Source organism: Enhydra lutris, unplaced genomic scaffold (assembly GCF_002288905.1).
Source record: "Enhydra lutris kenyoni isolate GAN:26980312 unplaced genomic scaffold, ASM228890v2 scaffoldscaffold4, whole genome shotgun sequence".
Lineage (NCBI taxonomy): Eukaryota > Metazoa > Chordata > Mammalia > Carnivora > Mustelidae > Enhydra > Enhydra lutris.
Genome location: NW_019154088.1, coordinates 17,039,979 through 17,062,079, shown reverse-complemented (window position 1 = coordinate 17,062,079; position 22,101 = coordinate 17,039,979). Strand labels below are relative to the sequence as shown.

The window sequence follows — 22,101 nt, the reverse complement described above, 5'->3', positions numbered from 1 at the left end:
TATCTATCCTCTTCCTTACCAAGCTGGTATTTAAATAATTATGATCACCCTTATCAGTCCTCTACTTTACAGAAAAGAAACCCCTTACTTAAACTAAAAGATGACTGTAATATAAATAAGGCTGAGTTGTAGTGTTTTATGTGTCCTTTACTGCCATAAGGAGCAGATGGTACCTTTTTGTTGATCATCAGACCTACTGATACACAGTTTTACTGGGCACAGCTTTCTGACATAATTATTATTCTTATACAATTTCAGAGCCTTAAAAACCACAGCAACATGCCACTAATAGAACAGGTTTTCTCAGGCTGGCAAATTCTTTTATAGGAATTTGCCAAGTTTAATATCCACAAGTTATTTTATAAATCAGGTATTTGAAGCTGGAGCACTTTCCCTTATAAACAGTGGTTAAATTTAAATCATAAAGTGACTTCAGTAATAAAATAAAATAGCACAATACAATAAAAAGTAGTGTTTAAAGTATGTGAACAATACTCTTGGCCAAACAAAGTACACAGAACAAGAAATTTTATTATCTTGAATGCTGGTGCATAACCAATAACAAACTTAATTAGAGGAGGAGACAGAGGGAAACTTCAGAAACTGAGATGGATTTCTGGGCAGGTTTAAAACTTTTAAAGGTTGAGGGCATAATTGCTCAGTCTTTTTTTTTTTTTAGATGTAGGGCTTTCCTTTTACTTGACATTTTCACTTTAACAGTTCTTATGTTATGAAGTTCAACCTAAGTTTTTCACCTGTAAAATTAAATGAAAAAACAGAGAGCAAGTAAAACAATTTCTCTATTACGTAGGAGTATTAGAAATCGTTTGTTTTGTTCTTTCACATACATTTTCATGACTAAATTTGATGTTTTATTATGGATGTTTCAATTTTTGAGTTTTAAAAATGGTAAGACAATGAATTTCCTTGAATTATAGATCACAATAGCCTTATAAACGATCAAGATACATGTACAGACAAAATTTCAGATGCTCTTGAAAACACATTTTGAGATACAGCATACGTGATACCTATTTCTTTTTGGGTTTTCTTATCTTTTGGGGATACTGAAGAATACCCAATTTATTTTACACTAAAAATTCAGCCTCTGATCACTAGCTTGGACAGACCACAAAGTAGAATCTTCAGAGTTCTCTCAAGAGGCTCTCAGTAGGCTTTCAGTCCAAATGATTCAGAAATCTTGAGTCCTAAATTGGATGTATTAGTTACTTTTTCTTACGTAATTAATATCACTGGGGTCTTGTACCTGTTTGTCTTGGTCATAACTTATTCTTGCAAAACCATTCCTTACAGTGAAATGTGAAAGGTATTTTCCCCAATGCAAGGAAAATAATCTGGATCAATGACAAAGTCAAAGCCACGGGTGTTTCGGGAGCATTCTTGAAAACAGATTTCCACAATCCTAAGATGTTTCTTCTCCTGATTCTTTAACAATTCCTTTTCCTAACTGTGCAGTCACTGCCCTATTATATTCTGCAAAACAACCACCACACGCAAAAAAAAATTTTTTTTTGAGGATCAAGTTTTTCATTGGCACCGTACGATCTGGAATGAACCCAAAAGGCAGTGGAATGTTGGGTCTCTCCTCAAGTAGTTTCCTCCTCTTTTAACAGCATTTAATTACTCTCTGTCAATAATCTCATCACAGCCGAGTTCTTCGGTCAGGCGATTGACAACCATAAGGGAAAAAAGCTCTTCGATAAAAGCCAACTGATCAAACGGGGTCTTCTCATAATGCATTTGAAACCCGCCATCCAGGGCTGCTTCCCTTGCTCTGGATGTTCTCAGAAACATCTTGTTGGCTTCTTCCAGGGCTGCGGATACTCTGTAGCCTGCGCCGCTCAGCTGCTCCTCTTCGGGATAATCATAGTCGTCCTCCCAGTCATCAAATTCCTCGCCCTCGTCCTCGCTCTCGAAGTCAGGGCCCGCGAGCTGGCCCGGCTGCTCCCCAGGGCTGGGCCGCTGAGCAAGGCCTCGTCCACCCTGCGGTTCCGCCATTGGCTGGGCCGCCTCCTCCTCCATGGGGCCTTCCTCCTCGAGCTGTGGCGGGGCCCCGATGCGGGAGGGATTCGGGGACGGCTCCCGGCTCCCGCTGCCTACCTCCATCTGCGGAAGGTCACCCTCGCCGGGCATCACGTCCATCTGCAGGTCGTTGCTCTCTTCATACAGCTCGGACAGCTCGTTCATTTCCGACATTGTCCAAGCAGCTCAAGCTCTTGCAAAGCGTTTTTGCAAAACCGGAGCTACGCGGCCGAGCGGTTCTGCGCGTGCGCCAACGCTGCGCGCTTGCGTGACCCCGTGCGTTTGCGCGACCCCCAGACTACGCCTCCCGCTTGGCGTGCCCCTCGGGTGGGAGCTGCTGTGAGGCGTGGTCCCCCTTTCGGTGGGTTCAAATTCCGTAGCTAGACCCCCGGCGTTTAAGAGTTCCTTAATCTGCGCTTTGCTTACCCGTTCCGCTGCTAATGATGCTGTGAACTTGAAAATACTGCACGTGGCCTCTGTAACAACTTTTAGTCCTCCCCCTGCTCCTTCCCCCTTCTGCTCTCTCCTCCTGCTCCTCTTCCTCTCACCCCAGCAATCGCCTCTGCTCCAAGGCTTTAACCACCTTTCATCTATGCACTTCTAAATCCACACCTCCAAATCACAGTGTTCCCAGCCACACAACAACATACTGAGAACTCATGCATTCAGCGCTTCTGTTTGCCCCATCTTAAAAAAAGTTAAATTCACAAATAAAGATATTATCTATCTTAAAAAGATATATGCTGAAGAAGTACTTGGTTCCATTTATTTTCTCAGATACGTCCTCGTGGAAGAATCTTATTTTATGTGGGTGTTTTGTTTTTGTTTTTGCATGCCTTACATAACTGTCTTCAAATGACAAAACAAAAAGCCTCTCAGCAATATTTTGAAGATTTAGCTTTCTTAGTATACATAGATGAGTCTTTTTTTTTCATAGCATGTCGTCTGTATAACTATAGTTGACCTAACTATGCGCAAAAAATTCCGATTTTTCGATATTATGAACTATGGGTAAATCACTTCCTCTAGATGTGATTTTTTCGGTATTATGAACTATGGGTACATAACATCTAGAAGTGGAAAGGCATAATTGTAGGGTATGCGTACTTTAGTTTTAATACATAGTGTCAAACTGTTCTCCAAGATTGCTGTACAAATTTAAGATCCTCTCAGCAGTGTTTGAGAATATCCTTGCCACACATGGTTTTGTTGAGCAGTTTTATCAATTTAATGATATCTTGCTTTATTTTCCATAGCCTTGATTTCTTGGAGATTGAGTATTTTTCCAATATATTTATTGAACATTTGTGTTACTTAGGGAAATTAGCTGGTCTTATTTTTGGTTTATTTCTTTTTATTATTGGTTTGTAGGAATTTCTTATAAACTATATGAATACTTTGTTTTACATGTTGCAAATATATGGTCCCTGCCTGTTATTATTTGTCCCATTTCAGGGATTCTTTTTTCTTTTTTTGTACCACAGTCTTAAAATGAGTTTTCCTGTAATCAAATTGAAGGTTTTTTTTTTTTCTATTTGTCTTTTTCTATTAATGTAGATTTTCCTACTTCACAGATCACAAGCATAGTTTTTTATTTGTCTTCTAATATTTGAGTAGATCTTTTTATGGATAAAACATTTATATAAATACTATGAGAACAGGATTCATTTATATATTTTTTACATATATTCAGCTAATTCAGCCAACCCCACTAATTTAGTCACTGTCCTTTTGTTGGCTGTTTGGTGCCACATTTGTCATAGACTAAAAGACAATGAATGTGTGAGTTTGTTTTTAGACTCTGTATTCAAATGAATTTCTACAGTTTTATAGTATGTATTGCTGTTAAAGAAAATCTTCTCTCTTTGTTCTTTAAAAAATTGCCTTAGTTTTTTGCACATTTGTTCCTCCATGTGAATCTTAGAAGTAGCTTGAAATGTTATCCGGATGACATAGGTGGAATTTTTTTGGTGTTGCATGGAATTTACAGATTAATTTGGGGGAGAATTGACATCTTTATACAATATTGTCTTCTCATCCATAGAAGTGATATGTATCTTTCTCCTTGTTTGTGTCTTACTTATACCCTTCAATAAAGTTTTCTAAAAAGCCTTACATGATTCGTACTAGCTTTATACTTAGGTACTCTTGTAAAATAGACCCTTCACTGTAATACAATGTCTGATTAGCTATTGCCGGTAGGTAGGAATGACAGTTGATCTTTGTATATTGATTTGTTTTTAGTAATCACTTTCAACTGAAATATAAATATAGAAAAGTGCACAAGTTATAACTGTGCAGCTTGGTTATTACAAAATGGGCATATTTTGTGCAACCACTACCCAGCTCGAGAAACACCATTTGCAGTATCCCAGAAAACCATTTGCTTTTTCTTCCTTTGCCCCACTATCGCCACCATCCTGATTTCAAACAGAATAAAATATTTTTGCCCGTTTTTGAACTTTAAAGAAACTAAACCATGCAGTGTGTATTCTTTGTGTCTGGCTTCTTTTGCCCAAGAAATATGTTCTTTGCTACATAGTAGTCCATTGTTTGAATATCACAGTGATCATCATTGGGATTGTTTCCCGTTTGGGAGTATTACAAACAGGGCAGTAATTATCTTTCTTGAGAAGATCTTTGGTGCATATATTTACACCATCCACTGGAATACAGCTAAGAGTAGAGTTGCTTGGCCATCTTATGTAAGCAGAATTTTATATAGGTTAAGTTAAACAATTCTGAAGATGAGATTAGCTAACTCATGCACAGCTGGTATTTCCATGAACCTTCAAAACAGTATGAGAAATACTTCTCTGTAAATTTGTCATTACACTTTGGTTTCCAAACAATCCTAAACTCTCTAGTGAAAGAGATCATCTTCTTTGCTAACTAATGCAGTTCACTTGGATAGTCTACTTCATATTGAAAACCTTAACCTTAGAGCCTTTTGGTGGTGAAGGACTGAAACTCAATTCAAACTAACTTATGTAAAAATAAATAAATAAAATAGAAAAATGCATAAAAAGATAAAGGGGGAAATGTGTTGGTTGAAATGATGGACTAAATGTTACCCCCAGTTGTTTTTTTTTTTTTTTAAACTCTCAGCTCTGATATTCTCCAGAGGGAAAGCTTCATTTTTCCATCAGGCTTTTCCCAGATGTCAGCAAAAGATGGCTCCCAGAAGCTTTGGACTTAAACTAAGGCCCTTAATGGCAGAGAGAGGTGCCTTCCTTCCTATTATCAATTTCACTTCCTCCCCTTGATATTGATTGGCTTTGCTTTATCCAGAGGGTAAAGCCCATTCTGGGGGCTAGGCTTGGATCGTGTGTCCAGCCATAAGGAGAGGGGCAGAGAGATCGGCATGTCAAACCTACTTGAACCTCATGAGATTGTTACAGAATGGGGATGGAGGAGTTTCAAAGATGCTGAGCAGGCAAAAACGAAACATACAGCTGTATGTCCATCACTGTTAGATTGTATGTGACCGGTCATAATTAATTTGTAGCATCATACATGTTTGATCTGTTTATGTTTTACAGATTATTGCAAATCATCATATGCAGTCTATTTCATTTGCCTCTGGAGGGGATCCTGTAAGTATCGACTCATGAAAGGTCTTTTTGTAAGAGTTAAAAGAACTTCCATGTAGAGCATGTTAGCCACTATATGTCTTTTCCAGTGTTTTATTACAATTTGTGAATAGCTGTGTACCATCAAAGATTTGGCTTTGACAAAATATTTTCTGTTACTGATTTTTAAAATATTTGGATTAGTAGGGGAGCTAATAATATTTCATTGTGTTGTGAGTCATGGAGTTACCATCTGAAACATTTTAGATGTTAAGTCATGAAAAACAAATATGTTATACATGTGTTGCCAGTCCTCCCTCAGCATTGTTCTTAACACAGAGTTCCAGGCAGAGCCTTTTAAGCAATGGATTTGGCATATGAGGGGAAGCCTCGTTGCCATTCTGGCTGTCAACCAAGGCCACCAAGTCTAACCTAAAATGAGCAACCAGGTTTGCAGAAGCTCATGGAGGGAATGCTTAGCTAACAGGAGAAAACTGCAGTTCCTTCCTTCCCAGAGGCCACATTTCCCATGAATTGTGGAGACTGAGCAAGTGCTCGCTCTCCAAACCTACTTTATAGAGTAGAAGGTCATTCCCTGACTCCCTACTCCATCACTTCTGAAGCAGAGTGAAAGGAGAGAGGCACTGAAGTTAGGAAGCTTGTGACTGACCAAGAAACAGATCTGTTTGAACTGGGGGTAGAGGGAGGATTTTGCTGCTCCATGGTATTGGGACATTTTTCTTCTCCCTGCAAACATAGAGAAGCTAGAAGTGGACTGAGTTTGATATTCATAAGGATTGAACATCAGTAAGGTCAAGAATTTAAGGGGAGCAAATATAGAACCTGTTCTTCCTGACAATGTATTACCTTCTTTTCTGCTGAGAATTTATTATTAAATATTGTATCCTTTAGAAATAAGGGAATAAAATCCAGTATAATAGTGGGTTTTTTTTTTTTTTCTATCCACCACATTTAGTTTCTCACTTCCAACTGAGGAATCAAATAGAGGGTCATAAATTATAGGACATATAACTTAGAAATCTAAAAGAGGTATGGAGTATTAGTAAAAACTAAATCTGGTGCTGATGTCACTGCCAGGTGTTGATCTCTATGTTAAATATTTAAAAGGAAAAATTATTGTCTATCCTAAAATGAAATGAAGTTCTGAAGTTACTCTGTTGTAATCATTGCTTCCCTTACTGGCATCTAAAGTAAGTGACTTCCTTCCCTTGGTTGTCGGTGTAACTTTTTTGTGCGTGAAATATATAGTTAAATGCCATTTAAATTGCCCTATTCTTTAAAAATTTAAGTAATTACTTGTCTTCACATTGGCTACCAGTGACTCAAAATATTCAAGCGTGTCAAACCTAAACATCCTGTCTTTAGCACTTATTTGAAGCATATGGAAGAAAAAAATCCTATTTATGGGACTTCAAGTCACTGGGGGGTTTTTCTTTTATTAATGGATACTTAATTTTCCCTTTAAGCTTCTCTATTTTCTCAGCTTTCAATTTTGGGTATAGTTATTTTCAAATGAATATATCAGTTCCCTGGGCCTACCATTTAATTAATATGTAAACCAAATTTTAGGAGTTCTGCCTCTTCCCCAAGAGATTCCACAGATGGCTGAGTGTGGATTCATTAGCAAACGGGGGCATGGGAGGTGTCTAGCACATAGCAGCGGCAGTGTGGGTCCAGTACTGAACCTGAGCTCCCATCCGGCCAGCCTTGTAATCTGGCCTTGACAGTGACAGCAAAGGGACATGTTGGTAGCAGAGAGGGTTGGCTGAATCCAGCCTGAAAAGGTCAGCATTGTCTCTTCTTTTCCTAACCTGTTATAGCTCAGTCATCCATAAAAGAACTCAAATACTATCCCTTAAGTTATGTAATGAGTTCTATGAGTGAAGTTTTAAAAATAATTGTAGGTGTTTGCCCTAAATTTCCCTTTCACGTTACAAGGGTTGCTGTCATTTTATCATCAATTTGCAAATCATCATTCACCCTTGGCATGCCCACATGAGGTCTGTCACAATTCTCCAGAACCCTAATTCTTTTTAGATGGTCTTCACGGGCCATGAGTTCTTTAACTTACAGCCCACCAAAGCTCTGCCCTTACGAAAAACAAATGGGAAAGAATTTGTAGCGCTGTGGGGAATTTTGTACCTACAGCTTGTGGGGGACCCCTGTGCTTTGTGCAACCGGGATAAAAGCCTACTATTTGAATTTAAAACAGAAAACAGGAACCACTGCAAGAATTGGTATTCAGGGTCCCCCAGGTGAAATACCAGGCTTTGGAGTCAGTGAGACTTGACTTATTTAACCTTTCCTAGCTCCAGGGCCCTCATCTCCAAAATGCGGAGTGACCACCCTTGCCTCACAGCATGTGAGAATAACGTGAACTCAAGTGCGTAAGCTCCTCGCACTGTGCCTGGCACAGCATGATGGGAGATAGCTATCAGCACCATTGCCAGCACATGGCCATAGCTTTGTTTGGGACACTCCCTAAGATCATGTACAACTTCACAGCTAACTGGGTACAAGATGCTAAAAGTCTCCATGGCTCAATGTGGTGCCTTTCTTTCAAACAGATTTCCTCCCAAGTTTCAGAAATCTGGCTATTCTTCCTTACCTCTTGACCTTTGCTCACCCTTACCTTTATTCTCTTCTTGAAGGCATTTACTTGTCTTCCTCTCGTCAGTCCTGAAGACAGTTCTTGGTAATGCTTCTGTATCTCTATATACTTTCTCCTTTTCAAAAATGCATTACAAGTATGTCACAAATATATTTTCTTGTATTTTTTCCATTATTTGGGCCTTTTAACATTCTTTCGATTCTCCCAGATGTGTACAGTTGTAGAATTTTAGAACTATAAGACCGCTGAAGACTGTTGGAGGATGAGGTCCCACAACCTCTTTCCCATCATCCAGTGCCCCAGACAGTGTTGCTGGCATCCTGCCACCTCTTCAACTTTATAAATAGCAGCCAAGCCCCCCGGCACTTGTGGCTTTGCTTCTAAATTCATATAAAACAAAGCTCATAGATGTGACCTTATTTATTTACAAGATATTTCAAACCTTTTATCTGTTAGCATAAGATAAATTTACTTAGCTGTTTGTTATTTTTTAAAATAACCGAAGACCAGTTATGCTGACCCTGAGATCTGCTTCCTGCGTGTTTCACTGTGGGTTACTCAGTGATTGCCCTTGAGGGTATTGTACACGGGCTTTTATTTCCTGCCAGTTGATTGCATCTTCCCTCTGGAGAGTCATACTTCTAATCTGCAAATGGCATTGTGTGTATTTTTTTTTTCCCTGAGAACTGAGATAACAAAAAGCATCTTTAATTATTAAAATCTTATCACTCATCAGTTTACTGTTTCAATAAAAGTCAGAATTACCAAGTGGTTTTGTTTGTTTTTACAAAGTCAGCCACACATCTTTTTGAACTCCTTGGATTTTTCATGGGTTCTCGTTTTCAAAAATGATTTTTCCTTTCTAGATACTGATCAAATAAATGCTTTGTATTTTTGCTTTGTTACTTCTTAAGTTAACTCGCACCACACACAAGCAAGCTAACAACCACAAAACCCAGTGTGTCTCTGTAATTGACTTACTTTCTGACATAGATGGTGTCTCTTGGGTCAACTGGGAGATCATGGCACCACCTCCTAGTTTATGAGTCCTTCATGATGGCATAACCTCTGGTATGTCACCTGTCAACACAGGAGACACTCGTGGTCCCTAACCATTTTTACAGAATGTATGTCCTAATATATTCCCTGTCTAGATTCTTTTTTAGTCTCAGTGAAAAAGTATCACTCAATCTGCCTCCAAATTTTTAATTTTCAACTTCTCTTTCCAAGGGGCAGAGGATGTGGACTTCACAATGGCTGAACTACACAGTGTGTATTTATGTTCCCTCCTAGGATGCTTTGTTTTTCTCTTTAAGTAGAAACATTTGTATGTAAGTCCTTACCTCAGTATCATGTCCTAAATGTACTCTAATCTTTGAACAGTGCAATCCATTCATATTAAATGCAATCATTTTCCCTTTTTTATAGGATACTACGGACTATGTTGCCTATGTAGCTAAAGATCCAGTTAATCAACGAGGTATGGAAAGCAACTTCTAGATTTTCTTAAGAGCTGGTAGATAGTACCTTTAAAAAGGAAAAAGCAGTTCTTTTCAATATACAAAGTGAGGATCACTAGAGTGGTATAATAGTATGTGAATTTGAGCTAAAATAAAAAGCCCTGCTACCGGAACAAAGTAGAAAAAAAATATATAGTTGGGATTTAAATCCCAGTCATTTGAGGGACCCTCATACCAGAAACCTTATTATCTATTTGTAAAATCAAAAGAGAAGCTGTTTTGGCTATAATAGAAGGGGCTGGCTGCCACATCCCCAATGAATGAATGACTTAACAGAGGAGACCAAGCCAGTGAGGTTATTGGCCTGCATCAGGCTTGGCAAATGTGCTTGTGTGCATGTGTGTGTGAATTTGTGTATGTGCACACATGTATGTGAGTGTATGTTTTTTTTTTTTAAGAGAGAGAGAGAACATGAGAGGGGAGAGGGTCAGAGGGAGAAGCAGACTCCCTGTGGAGCTGGGAGCCTGATGTGGGACTCAATCCCAGAACTCCAAGATCATGACCTTAGCCAAAGGCAGTGGCTTAACCAACTGAGCCACCCAGGCATCCCTTTTTAAAAAATTTTTTTTTAAAGATTATTTTTTACTTAGAGAGAGAGAGCGAGAGCATCTGATTCCTCTTTTAAGGATGAGTCTTAAGTTGCTTCTTCTCCTCAACTCGAACCTATTAGGGCAGCATCGTCTGCCACCCCGAGGATAGAGGTTGACCCAGCACATTAATTAAGTACACGTGAAGTAGAATTTGGACATTCAGAGAGCCATACGACAAAAGGATGGAAGTGTACATGGCATGCTGGGGGTGGGATGTTACATGAATAGAACACATTTACTAGAATGCAGGTTGGTATGGAAAAAAGAATTCTGAGAGACATCCAGAGGGAGATAGAATATAGCTGATAAGTAGGAACTTAATCTTTGAGTAAATGGGTGGAAAATACTGTTTATAAAGCAAAGTTTCAGGAAGACTTATTTGGGAATAGAGTGGATGCAGAGAGAAACTTAAGGCAGAGATCTGTTTGGAAGCTATTATGATAGTCAAAAAGGAAATGACGAGGACCAGCTGCTGACACAGGACCTGGCACGTAGTCGAGGAGCAGCAAATGCTTGCCAAAAGCACACGGCTCAGTGAGTTGGAAAAGAAGAAACAGGTGACAAGAACTAAGCAATACTCCATTGAAACTGACTCACTGTAAACCGTATGATGAAGAATGGATAACCATCAAAGAGGAGGAGGAGAGACAGGAACTAGTGAAGGGGAACGGGGGTGTAGGAATGGAACACAACCAAAGATACCAGAAAAGAGCAACCTCTTTTAATTAAGCCTGAGTTTCCCGAGAGAATAACTGCATGCTATTTTGGGGAAGGGCTCTGAACAACAAAGCGTTTTCTCTTAACCTGAAAGGACAGGGTTAAAGGAAGAACGAATGATCAGGATCTTTAGATGTTTAGTAGCTTTGCCATCAGTCACTGTGTAGCTCAGGCATGTCATTCCTCTTCCGTGAATGCTGGTGACGAGTTCAAAGACTGATGCCAGTGGCTTGCTTTCTTCTCTGGGGCAACGGGTCTACCTAGAAAATAGATGATTTAGAAGCATAGGGTCTTTTCCCGGGTGCCTGGCTGGCTCAGCCTGTTAAAGCGTCTGACTCTTGATTTCAGCTCAGGTCATGATCTCAGGGTCCTGGGACCAAGTTGGCATCAGATTCTGCGCTCATTCGGGGGGGTGGGGGTCGGCGTGAGGTTTCTCTCTCTCCCTCTCCTTCTGTCCCTCCCCCGTGCACTCTCTCTAGAATAAATAAATCAGTCTTTAAAAAAAGAAACAGCAATTTTCTTGGATTAAAAAGTTAGCATCTCCTCATCCTTATTGCTCCTTTTCCAGTCTCCTCCTTCCCTTTCTTATTTATCTTGGTTATGGAAACTTCCGTGAGAAGCCGCCCTGTTGTCAGCATAGCCCCCTGCTTGCGCACCCCTCTAGTGTCAAATCCCTTCTCCTCACCTGAGCCTCGGGCTTTAATTTCCGCACAGAGGTGCTGACACAGCTTTCAAGCCTGCAAATAATTATGAATTACATACTAATATGAAAGGGGCTGAGCTAATCACTGTGGAGGTAAAACAATTCCTGGTCAGCCTGGGCTCATCATTTAGTGGGAGAGAGAACCTGGCGTGTTGGAGTGCATGGGAGAAGAGGGGGGCCCCAACAACAGCATGTGGACACAGCAGGTGCTCCGTCAGGACTTGTGGGAGAAGTGAGTCCAGGCCCAGGTGAAAGAGCTGTGTAATGAGAGCTAAGGGCTAGGTGTTTGGGTGTGTGAGTGTGTGTGTAAAGGTGGGGTTGCAGAGAAAGGAAGGAAAAGAAGTAGGGGAGCCATGGCTGAAAAGCTTGGCCTGAAACAGAGTGTAGAGGGCTTTGAATGATGGCCACAAGGTCACTGGGAGCCTCTGAAGATTTTGAGCTTTATAACCATTATTCTGGCTTCTGCCAATTTACTGAAAAGGCAGAATGATAACTTTTCTGGCATTTGTTTTTGCGAAAGTAATACCAGAGGGCAGAAAACAGTCTGGAATTGTGGAGTCCTGTTCGGAGGACATCTTATTAGTCCCAGGCAGGAGTGGTACTGCTTACACTGGGGGAGGAAGGAACGTTTTGGACACATCTGTGAACTAATGGAAATTGGCAACAATTTAGATAGGAAGGTTGTCGAAGAAATAGAAATCAGATGCTCCTGAGGACTTAGATATATATACAATGCAAATACCTCAATACGGGGGTGGGGGGGCTCGTAGTAAGTATACAATAAATGGTAACTGTTATTATCCTGTGTGATATGGATTAGTGTTGCCATTAAAGAAACAGGGATTATTACAAACTGGAAAAAAAGACAATCTACTAGAGAAACGGGGAAAAGATCTACCATTTATTGCATGCTTGCCACATCGCAGGCATTGTCTCATTTCATCCTTACAGCAACCCTCTAAGGCCGGTATTAATTTATTCTTTATTATAAAAGCAAACACTGGCATTGAGAAAAGTGAGATTGTTTTCTTAAGGTCAGCCATCAACTTCCGAATCAACTTCCAGGTTCTGAGCACACCTTTACGAAAGAACATTACAAGGCACTGAGAAACATTTAAAAAAATTTTACAGGTTTACTAGCTATGTTGTTAGCAATCAAATTATCATAGATATCGTATCTCATCTTCAAATTTCAAATATTGAAAAAAGGTAAAATGGGTTTAAAGTAGTAGTTATTCTTAACAATGCCGGCAGAAGCGTGGATCCAAACGTTTTGGAGAGCAAGCTGACAATTTGCATCCAAAGACTTAAAAAAGTAAATACTTTTGAACCAGCAGTTTAACTTCCAGAGAAATAATTAGGATATGCACAAAGATTAAGCAATAAAGATCATTGTCATATATTATTTATATAATAGAAAAACTGTAATTAATTCAATATTCATGAATAGCAAATTATGTAAATGAATCCATAGAATGTACTGCCACGGCAGCATTTTAAAGCTAGTGTTACAGAAGAATAAATAATAACCTGGGGTAAATGACAGTGTTATCAAATGCAAAAAGCAGATTGTGAGAAGTGTGTGTAATATAACCCCAGGTAATTTTTTGGAGATAGATATACTTAGAAAAAGATTGGAAAGAAAAATATGTCAAAATATTAATAGCAGTAATCTTTAGGTAGTGAAACATCATTTTTTTTCTTGGTGCCTTTTTTTTAAAAAAGATTTTATTTATTTGACAGAGAGATCACAAGTAGGCAGAGAGACAGGCAGAGAGAGAGGGAAGCAGGCTCCCCACTGAGCAGAGAGCCCGATGCAGGGCTCAATCCCAGGATGCTGAGATCATGACCTGAGCCGAAGGCAGAGGCTTTAACCCACTGAGCCACCCAGGCACCCCTCTTGGTGCCTTTTTATTTTCTAAAACTCCTGCAATGAATATTTATTATATTTGTAAAAAGAAAAAAATTATCTAAATCCTTGAATAAATTTTTAAAAAATGCTGAAACCAGAAAGAAGATGTTATAGAATTACATAATGAGTTTGGTTCATGTAGGGGAAATGTTTAGTAGGCAGGAGAAGCTCAAGGTCGGGAAGGGGGAAAGTAGGGGGAAATGAGGGGGGAAAGGAATGGGAGGATGGGAGGATGGGGATTGGGGGAGACAGAGATAGAGACAGAAACCAGGCCTTCAAGTTCAGGTTTGGGAAAACTGCGACTTCATAGCCCTAAGAGTAAGATCATTGAAGGAGAAACCTGGAAAGGAGAGGGCCGAGAGTCTCAGGGAGTAGAAGTCAGAAGAGACTGTGAAGAGCCAGAGGGGTAGTCAGGGGAAGGAGAGAAAGTCAGGAGATGAGTATCATCTAAGAAGGAGGGAGAGCGCATTTCTCTGGGAAAAGACATCCCAGAATAAGACACCTCAGAACGCCACATACTGAAAAGGAGTTAGGGGCAGTGAAGGCGGAAAATGCCCTTCTGTCCAGCAATTAGGCCATTGTTCCCCCTGGGAAGCACAATGTCAGTGGATGGGATAAAGGGCAGGAGGCCAACCTCAGGGATGAGGAAGAACATAGCCCAGCAGTCAGGGGAAACCAGGGCTCAGTGCTAAGAACCCTGAATGTTCCCACTGCTTCTTGTTTGTTCAGTTCAGTTTTAGCATTAGTATACTCAAGTCAGGGCAGTGGTCACTTTTTCCCATCTTGCCTAGGACCTGTTAGTGAACTCCACATTTTATGAAATGCCTTTTCTGTAGAAAAGGCTAGTTACTCTAAGAATGTTTTGAGTTTACTTAGTGACGAATACAGCTTGCCCCTGTAATTGCTGTGAATAGGATTTCCGTATTCTCTTCACCTCTCACTCCAAGTGGGTAGTAGTAGTCCAGGAAGGTTTAACTATTTTCTCTGTATCTAGTATGTGAAGAGGCCCCAGTTTACATGGGAACAGGAAGGCCATGGTTCTCAGTCTCTGAAGAAAGTTAAAAATATATTTTTAAAGATTGTAAAAACAATTTAAATTAACCTATTTGCTTATATTTGTGGTTATGGTTATAAAATATATGCACGACTGCCCTGGTGACATCAGTTAACTGTGGACTGACTGGCTAGCTTGCCTCTTTGGGCTAGTTTTTTCCTAGGAGTGGAGGGCTCGTTGTTTCAGTAATACAGCACCATCTGGTGGTTGATCTGAGGTGCTGCACTTTTGAATATTGAGTTTATTAAAAAAACAAAAAACAGAAACAGAATAATAATTTAAAAAAACCCGGGTCTGTTAAAAATAAATGTAAACTAGTAAAGAAAGCCCTGTTATCCTCTAAGAATAGTTCTCAGCCTCTTTTCCATGAATATTCAATTAGGAAACCAAATTTAAAAAATTGAAGCCTATGCATCTAAGATTTTTAAAAGTCCTCCTTAATGTAGTACTTGATATCCAAAGGTAGAATTATGGGTCTGTCTGGCTTCAGTTGGAATGAAAAGAACCCATATTTGCATCTGATTCCATCTCAGGCCTTCATGCAAAGTTTCCGTATCACTGGAAAGCCACATTCCTTTTTTGGCCCTTGGGACTTTTCATATACTTGTCTTTCCTTCCTTCCCATTAGCTAAAAATTGGTCAATTCTTGGCCAACCTGGCTGCTTATCCAAGCTTTTGGAGATGGGTCTAACCCTGAGAAATGGGCACATTTGTATGTGATTCAAAGCCTATCTGTATGTTGGCCCATGACCAACCTCAAAAAGAACCAAGACAGTGTTTACAGAGCAGCATGTCTGTGAGTAGCAACAACAGCACTGTGTGTTTCGCTGAAGGTAGGGAGGCAGCATAGGATATCTACACAGGGTCAGCCTTTTTGTCCAGTGTCATTCCTTTCATGGTGATGGGCACCACTCTTTGTTTTCTACTGAATCTTCTCAAAAGAGTAATATGGCAGTAATGAAGTTATCCAAAGTAAAGCAGAAACATGTTGGTAGCATCAGCCCAAGAACAGGACCAAATCCTCAAAGTATCAGAATCAGAAGAGTTGAGAGAAGTAAAAACATTTTAGAAGAATGTGAGAAGTGGTGGTGGGTTTGGTAGTTCCCTTCCTTGCTGAGGACCTGCAGGCCACAAGAACCCACATGCCTGTTCCCCAGAAGGCTTGAGCCACTGTGACAGAGGGAGGTTAGGATCTCTATAAAGCAACAAGGGACTTCAAAGATCACTAGTGCCTTGTCTTGGCAGGTCAAGTTATTGCTGCAAAGTAACTCGTTCAGGGTCACACAGGCTGTGGCGTAATTGGAATTTGGAGCTGAAATCTTTCTATGGAGTTCTTTGAAGTGTTCTTGTTTTCTCATCCCTTTAAAGGGAGATACACTCATTTTTTCTTTGTGTGTATAGATGTATGTACGTTTGTTTGAATTTCCTGCCTTTCTCATTATCTTCCTTATTTTCATCTTCTTCTTGAACCTAAGAAAAATATAAAATTAAAAAAATCATTTACTATATGTTGATATATACCTGATATTGACTTTATTTCAAATTGGACCAGAAATTTATGAGACGAAAAACAAAGGAATTCAAGTGAATTGCCTTTTCTTATCTTAAGGTAATACAACTTCTCTTTGCTCAGCTGGAGGGCACTTTCCAAGGGCACTTTGTACGTTGAAGGCTGTCTCCAAGAGCAAAGCGAGCAGTGATTCGTACTACTCAGTGGCTCGAAGAACGTGCCTCACTATGGGACTCACTGCAGGTGTCAGTCAGATCAATGCAGTTGAAGACAACTTCTCACACTAGATGTGATTCAGGAAGATCAATATGTATTCAATCAACACAATTTTTAAAACACCTTCTATGTGTTGGTCATGTGTGACCAACTACTGCAAAAAAAGGGCAATTTAAAATTCAAGTTTAAACATAGATCAAACATTTTCCTTTATCCTTATATCCTATATCCTTAGAAAGGATATACATTTATAGACGTTCTTAACTGGGATTTGAAACTAGAATTAGCTCCAAATTCTCTATCAGGATCCAAGTTGTTTCTTTAAAGGGACAACCTTATAAGAAATGGATAATTCTTCTAGAGATTGGACACCTCAGCATTGTTTGATTTAGTAAAACCACACACACACACACACACACAAACACAAGCCTTCTAAAAATATTTAAATCCTTTATTTTATCATTTAAAAAAAAAGAGTTATTTATTTATTTTGGCGAGAAAACACAAGCAGGAGGGGGAGAGGCAGAGAGAATCCCAAGCAGACTTGAGCTCAGCGTGGAACCCGACCTGGGGGCTTGACACAGGGTGCCATCCAACGACCCTGAGACCATGAGCTGAGCTGAAACCAAAAGTCAGATGTTCAGCCGACTGTGCCACCGAGGCAGCCCTTCCTTTAAATCCTTTAAATGAAAGTCAAGTTAGTTCCTGAATGAGAATTATCTGGAGACTCCTTGAGATAAGTATTAACATAAGGCTAAGAAAAGACACAGTTGTAGGTTCTACTATTACATACTGGTATAGGCTCTGCAAATTCTATCAGATGTAAATGAATTGCCTTTTACTCTAAATAGATAACAAAATCCTTTCCAGGACACCACGAGCATAAAATCGTGCTTCCAAGTCAGCACAGTTAAATCATTTTATAAAGGCAGCTCTCTCCCCTCTCCTGTGGTGTCCCCTTCAGTAATGTGCCCCAGTGTTGGTTTCACTGCTCCCGAGATCCATGAAACTCCCCGGGCATCTCATCTCATTCCTCATGCACTTGCTTAAGCCTTTCTATTCTTAGAGAATAGCCAGCAATTTTTCTAACAGTCTGGTATATATTTAACTGTTATCAGAGCTTTTCCTCATCCCTCCATGCTTCAGGCTATCCAAGCCAATATATTTTTTAAAAAGTATTATTTCTCCTGAGACTTATTGCCTCCATATTAAAGTCATCCTTAGGACACTTCCATTTCATTTAAATCTCCATTCTGCAAGGCCCTAAGCAAGACTCCATACTCTCACCAAAGCAAGAGTGATATCCCATATGGTGGAAGGTGAATTTATAGTCCCCGAACACAAGCTCCTGGTTCTATGTGGCAGCAGATCTGCTCATTTGTGATACTCTGTCAGCTTCACCCGTCCCAATTTATTTCTGTAAATTACTTGTGCAAATTTCATTTCCCCCTTCCCAGTAGCTGCTTCTCAGAAAAAATACCTAATACAAATTTTAATATCTTTTGGTCATCGTCACAAAACTTGCTTTTTAAAAAAAAAATCTTGTTTTTGAAACTTGATGGAGATAGTTCTTTAGTAGGATTTTGAAGACAGGGATCACCACACCATCACCACTTTATAGCAGCAATGACAGGGCAAAGGGGTGTTATAAAGCTCCTGTCTTCACCAGCAGCTCATCCCCCACTTTGAGGGGAGTGGGGTGTGGGGAAGTCAGGGGGAGGTTTGGAAAGTTACATTTTTGCAAAGACAAAGTACCATGCAAAGACGACAGCTTGAGCCTCATCTTCCTGCCAGATTGCTGCCCTAAGCGTCTCCTGTATTGAATTCTAGAACATTTAACTCGAGTCACATTATTGGTTAAGATCAGTCTAGTTTTATAAAAGAGAGGGTCCAAAAACGTATCTTGAGACCAGAATTTGTCAGTGTTCTGAGATATTTAAATGGAGAATACAAACGTTTCTTCTCTTTGATGCATATGAAGTAGGAGGTACTCTTTTCCGCCCCTGGAAGGCTGAAGCGTGCTTGTAACCTGCTCCCTTTTACTCAGTTAAAAGTTCATGTTCTGAAAGTATTTTAACTTTATATAACCTCTTCTTGTTGAAAATTTATGACAGTTTTTTTTCTTTGTTTTTGTATACCCTCTTGCAGCCTGTCACATATTGGAATGCCGCAGTGGGATGGCCCAAGATGTCATAAGCACCATAGGGCAGGCTTTTGAGCTCCGGTTTAAACAGTATTTGAAAAATCCTTCTTTGAATACTTCTTTTGAAAGGTCAGCCAAGTGTTCTATAATTACTTGACTTACTGTATTGATTCTGTTTTATTTTAAAATGAATTTTCAAGCTCATAAAATGGATCATTTCTTTTCTTACAAATAGGCAGTTTCAGTACAAACACGTACTGGCATTTTCTATTTTCCTTCCATTTATATTTGTCCACATATTTCCTCTTGCTTTGTTTCAAAATTAAAAGAGACACTCAAAGTAGGAAGGGGTATGCCCTGTTTCTCTGCTATTCTACAGAGCTATGAATTAAGTGGTATCATAAAATAACAGACATCAGTACATTTCTCAGAATTGTTTCAGTCCCAGATCCCTTGCATACAACTTAAAAAAAAATCAAGAATGAAGAGCAAAATAGTAAGAATCGAATGTCTGTACCTAGAATCACTGTTAGTTCGCTGGTTTGCAGTGTAAATAGAGGTGCTCCAGCTAATGTGTGGGGGGCTGGAAGGTGATGGGAACCAAGGAGGTTCTGTCTGAGGCACAGAGAGTCTGTAAGGAAAGCCGAATCCTTCTGGCCATACAGACTCCAGCACGTGTGGGGTGTGGTGAGGCCTCTGGCTTGGAGAATTCACACCAAGAGACAAAACTCACTCTTGGCTCCTTATAAATGCACTCATCCCCCAATTAGTTATTTTGTGTATCAGTAAACGCTGGGTTTGGGGATCTCCTTTTATAAGGTGGTCTGGGGTAGCAAATGAGAAGAGGTTACCAGGAGGCCTTCATGTTGAATTTTTCCCAGGATAACACTTACATCTTAGTGGTATCATGCTGTTGACATGTAATGAACCCAACAAAACTATGTCGGTTGTTAGTGGAGTCAGTTCAATCCAAAAGGACTTGATTTATTCTTTTTCATAAGAAACTTCTACTAATTCCAATTTGGAAGGAAAGTTATTTGTTTTTTTGTCCTGTTTCAATTTTTAAAACAATGCATGTTTACATAAATCTACCCACTTGCCACATATGGTTCCAATATTTCTTTATGAATCCCATATACTCCTCCAGATTTGTGCAGACAAGATAGCTGGCCAGAGCTCTCATGTTTTTCATCTTGGTCTAATAAACGGGGCCAGGCCCTCTGCCCAATATCTAATTTTTTTTTTTTAGCAAAACATTTCCAAAATGGTACAATCAAAGCATGCTAAAGATATTCAGGAAAACCTTATTTTTATACCCTACTGACAAAAATGATATACATTCAGAGAGCTCATAGGTATGCGTGTATGTGTGTGTGTGTGTGTGTGTGTGTGTGTGTGTGTGTGTTTCTTAATCACTGGGAGGAGACACAAAAGCATCACCCTTGGCACTTTCTGTTGGCTTAGCCTACTTTAATTGTCTATGGAAAGCTAAACAACCATCTGGCTGCTTCCATCCAGATGTTTGACATCACTTCTGAACAGCTATAAACTTAAAACATGAATGCAGAGTTTTTCAGGATGATTTTGCGTAGTTCTGATCCCTCTGCCTCCCCCGCAGCATCCGTATTCCCTCCCAGCCTCTAGGGGATTCTTTTTTCCCTTACAGTGAGGAGGTGCCCATTGACGGTCCCAGCGAGGAGAGAGAAGACCGCGAGTACTACAATGAAATCCCAGGGAAGCAGCCACCTGCAGGGGGCGTCTCCGACGTGCGGCTCAAAGTCCAAGCCACAGAACACATGGCTTACTGCCCCATTCGGTGTGAGAAGTTGTGCTATTTGGTAAGGGATGTTTTATTGTTACTGAAACTTAGCAATGTGATTCTGTCCTTGCCCCAGGAGAGTTTAATTTGAGAGTTTCCAAATGCGAGTTTAGAGAAAGTATCATCCTCCTCAGGACAGAGCCAGAGAATGAATCACTGTCGGAGCCCACACTCCATCATTTTTATTCCGAGTCCCCCGCCCTCGGCCTACGTGGATGGCTTCATGTCTCCCTTTGCTGGGAAGACCCTGGCAGGCCAGCATGGGGTGCTCCACGTCACCCGTCCCCATCTCCAGTCTTGCTCTGTTCTCCTTGCTGCTCCTTCTCCGCTACTGCCCCCCCCCACCCGCCAGTCCTGCCCCTGAGCTCCTGGTCCCATCCCCCCCTTCCAACCCTCTGCCTTGGTTCTGTCCATTAACTCCCCCCCACCCCGTCTCAATCTTTACTTACTCTTTGTCTACTGGTTATCTCTTTTCCGTCTGGAAATAAATTTGGACCCCTCCAACCAACTCATAATGTTTCACCTCCTTCTCATTTTCCTTATACGCACAGACTTCTAGAAAACATTGTCTGTATCACATCAGCACTGCATTTCTAAGATCTGAATTCTGCTTGACAACTTGACAGAAATGACCTTTACAGTAGTCACCTGTGGTTCACCGATGGCTTAATTGCTAAATCAATTTTCTTCTTCAATGTTCTGAACCTGTTTACAGAATCAGACACCTGCAGGCTGCCTCTTCCTTTTTTTAGATGTCTACCTTGATCTTCTAAAGCAGTTCTATTGTGTCATTCTTACCCCCATCTCTAGTTGCTGCTTTTTTCACTTTATTTCATGTTCTCCAATATTTTATTATGAATGTTTTCAAACATACAGAAAAGTTGAAATAATTATGCAGTGAACACTCATACATTCACCATCAAGAGTCTACAGTTAACTACAATTAATGTTTCACTGAATTTGCCCTGTCATCCTATGTAGTTATCATCCATCAACATATCTTATTGTTGGTGTGTTTCAAAGTAAGTTACATTTTTCTTTTCTTTTTTTTTTTTGGCATCATTTTTAAAATTTAAATTTTGTTAGATAACATGTAGTGCAGTATTGGTTTCTGGACTAGAATTCAGTGATCCATCACTTACATACAACACCCAGTGCTCTTCACAAGTGCCTTCCTTAATGCCCATCCCCCCCAGCCCATCCCCCACCCACCACCCTCCATTAACCTACAGTATGTCCTCTGTCATTAAGAGTTGTGCGCCTGGGTGGCTCAGTGGGTCAGAGCCTCTGTCTTCAGCTAGGGTCATGATCCCGGGGTCCTGGGATCAAGCCCTGCATTGGGCTCTCTGCTCAGTGGGGAACCTGCTTCTTCCTCTCTCTCTTCCTGCCTACTTGTGATCTCTGTCTGTTGAATAAATGAATAGGGTCTTTAAAAAAAAAAAAAAAAGAGTTGCTTATGGCTTGTTTCCCTCTTTCCTTTCTTCCCCCTCTTTCCATATGCTTATATGATTTCTTTCTTAAATTCCACATGTGAGATCATATAGTATTTGTCTTTCTCTGACTGACTTATTTCACTTAGCATCATACACTCTAGTTCCATCCGTGTCATTGCAAATGGCAAGATTTCATCCTTTCTGATGGCTGAGTAACATTCCATTGTGTATACGCCA

At 40.1% G+C, this 22,101-nt stretch overlaps 2 protein-coding genes across 2 annotated transcripts in view; one reads left to right on the top strand and one right to left on the bottom strand.

Moving 5' to 3' along the window:
- LOC111162137 (SHC adaptor protein 4) overlaps positions 1-22,101 on the top strand; it is a 131,673-nt gene that overhangs the window by 78,749 nt on the left and 30,823 nt on the right. The window contains exons 5-8 of the mRNA XM_022526334.1: positions 5,586-5,639; positions 9,676-9,727; positions 18,618-18,741; positions 20,279-20,450. Of these exons, the coding sequence (XP_022382042.1) occupies positions 5,586-5,639; positions 9,676-9,727; positions 18,618-18,741; positions 20,279-20,450 (402 nt within the window). The remainder of the gene's footprint in view (positions 1-5,585; positions 5,640-9,675; positions 9,728-18,617; positions 18,742-20,278; positions 20,451-22,101) is intronic.
- LOC111162148 (EP300 interacting inhibitor of differentiation 1) lies at positions 512-2,312 on the bottom strand. Its single transcript, XM_022526340.1, has one exon. It carries the CDS (start codon positions 2,215-2,217, stop codon positions 1,642-1,644), a length of 576 nt encoding a protein of 191 aa, XP_022382048.1. The 5' UTR covers positions 2,218-2,312; the 3' UTR covers positions 512-1,641.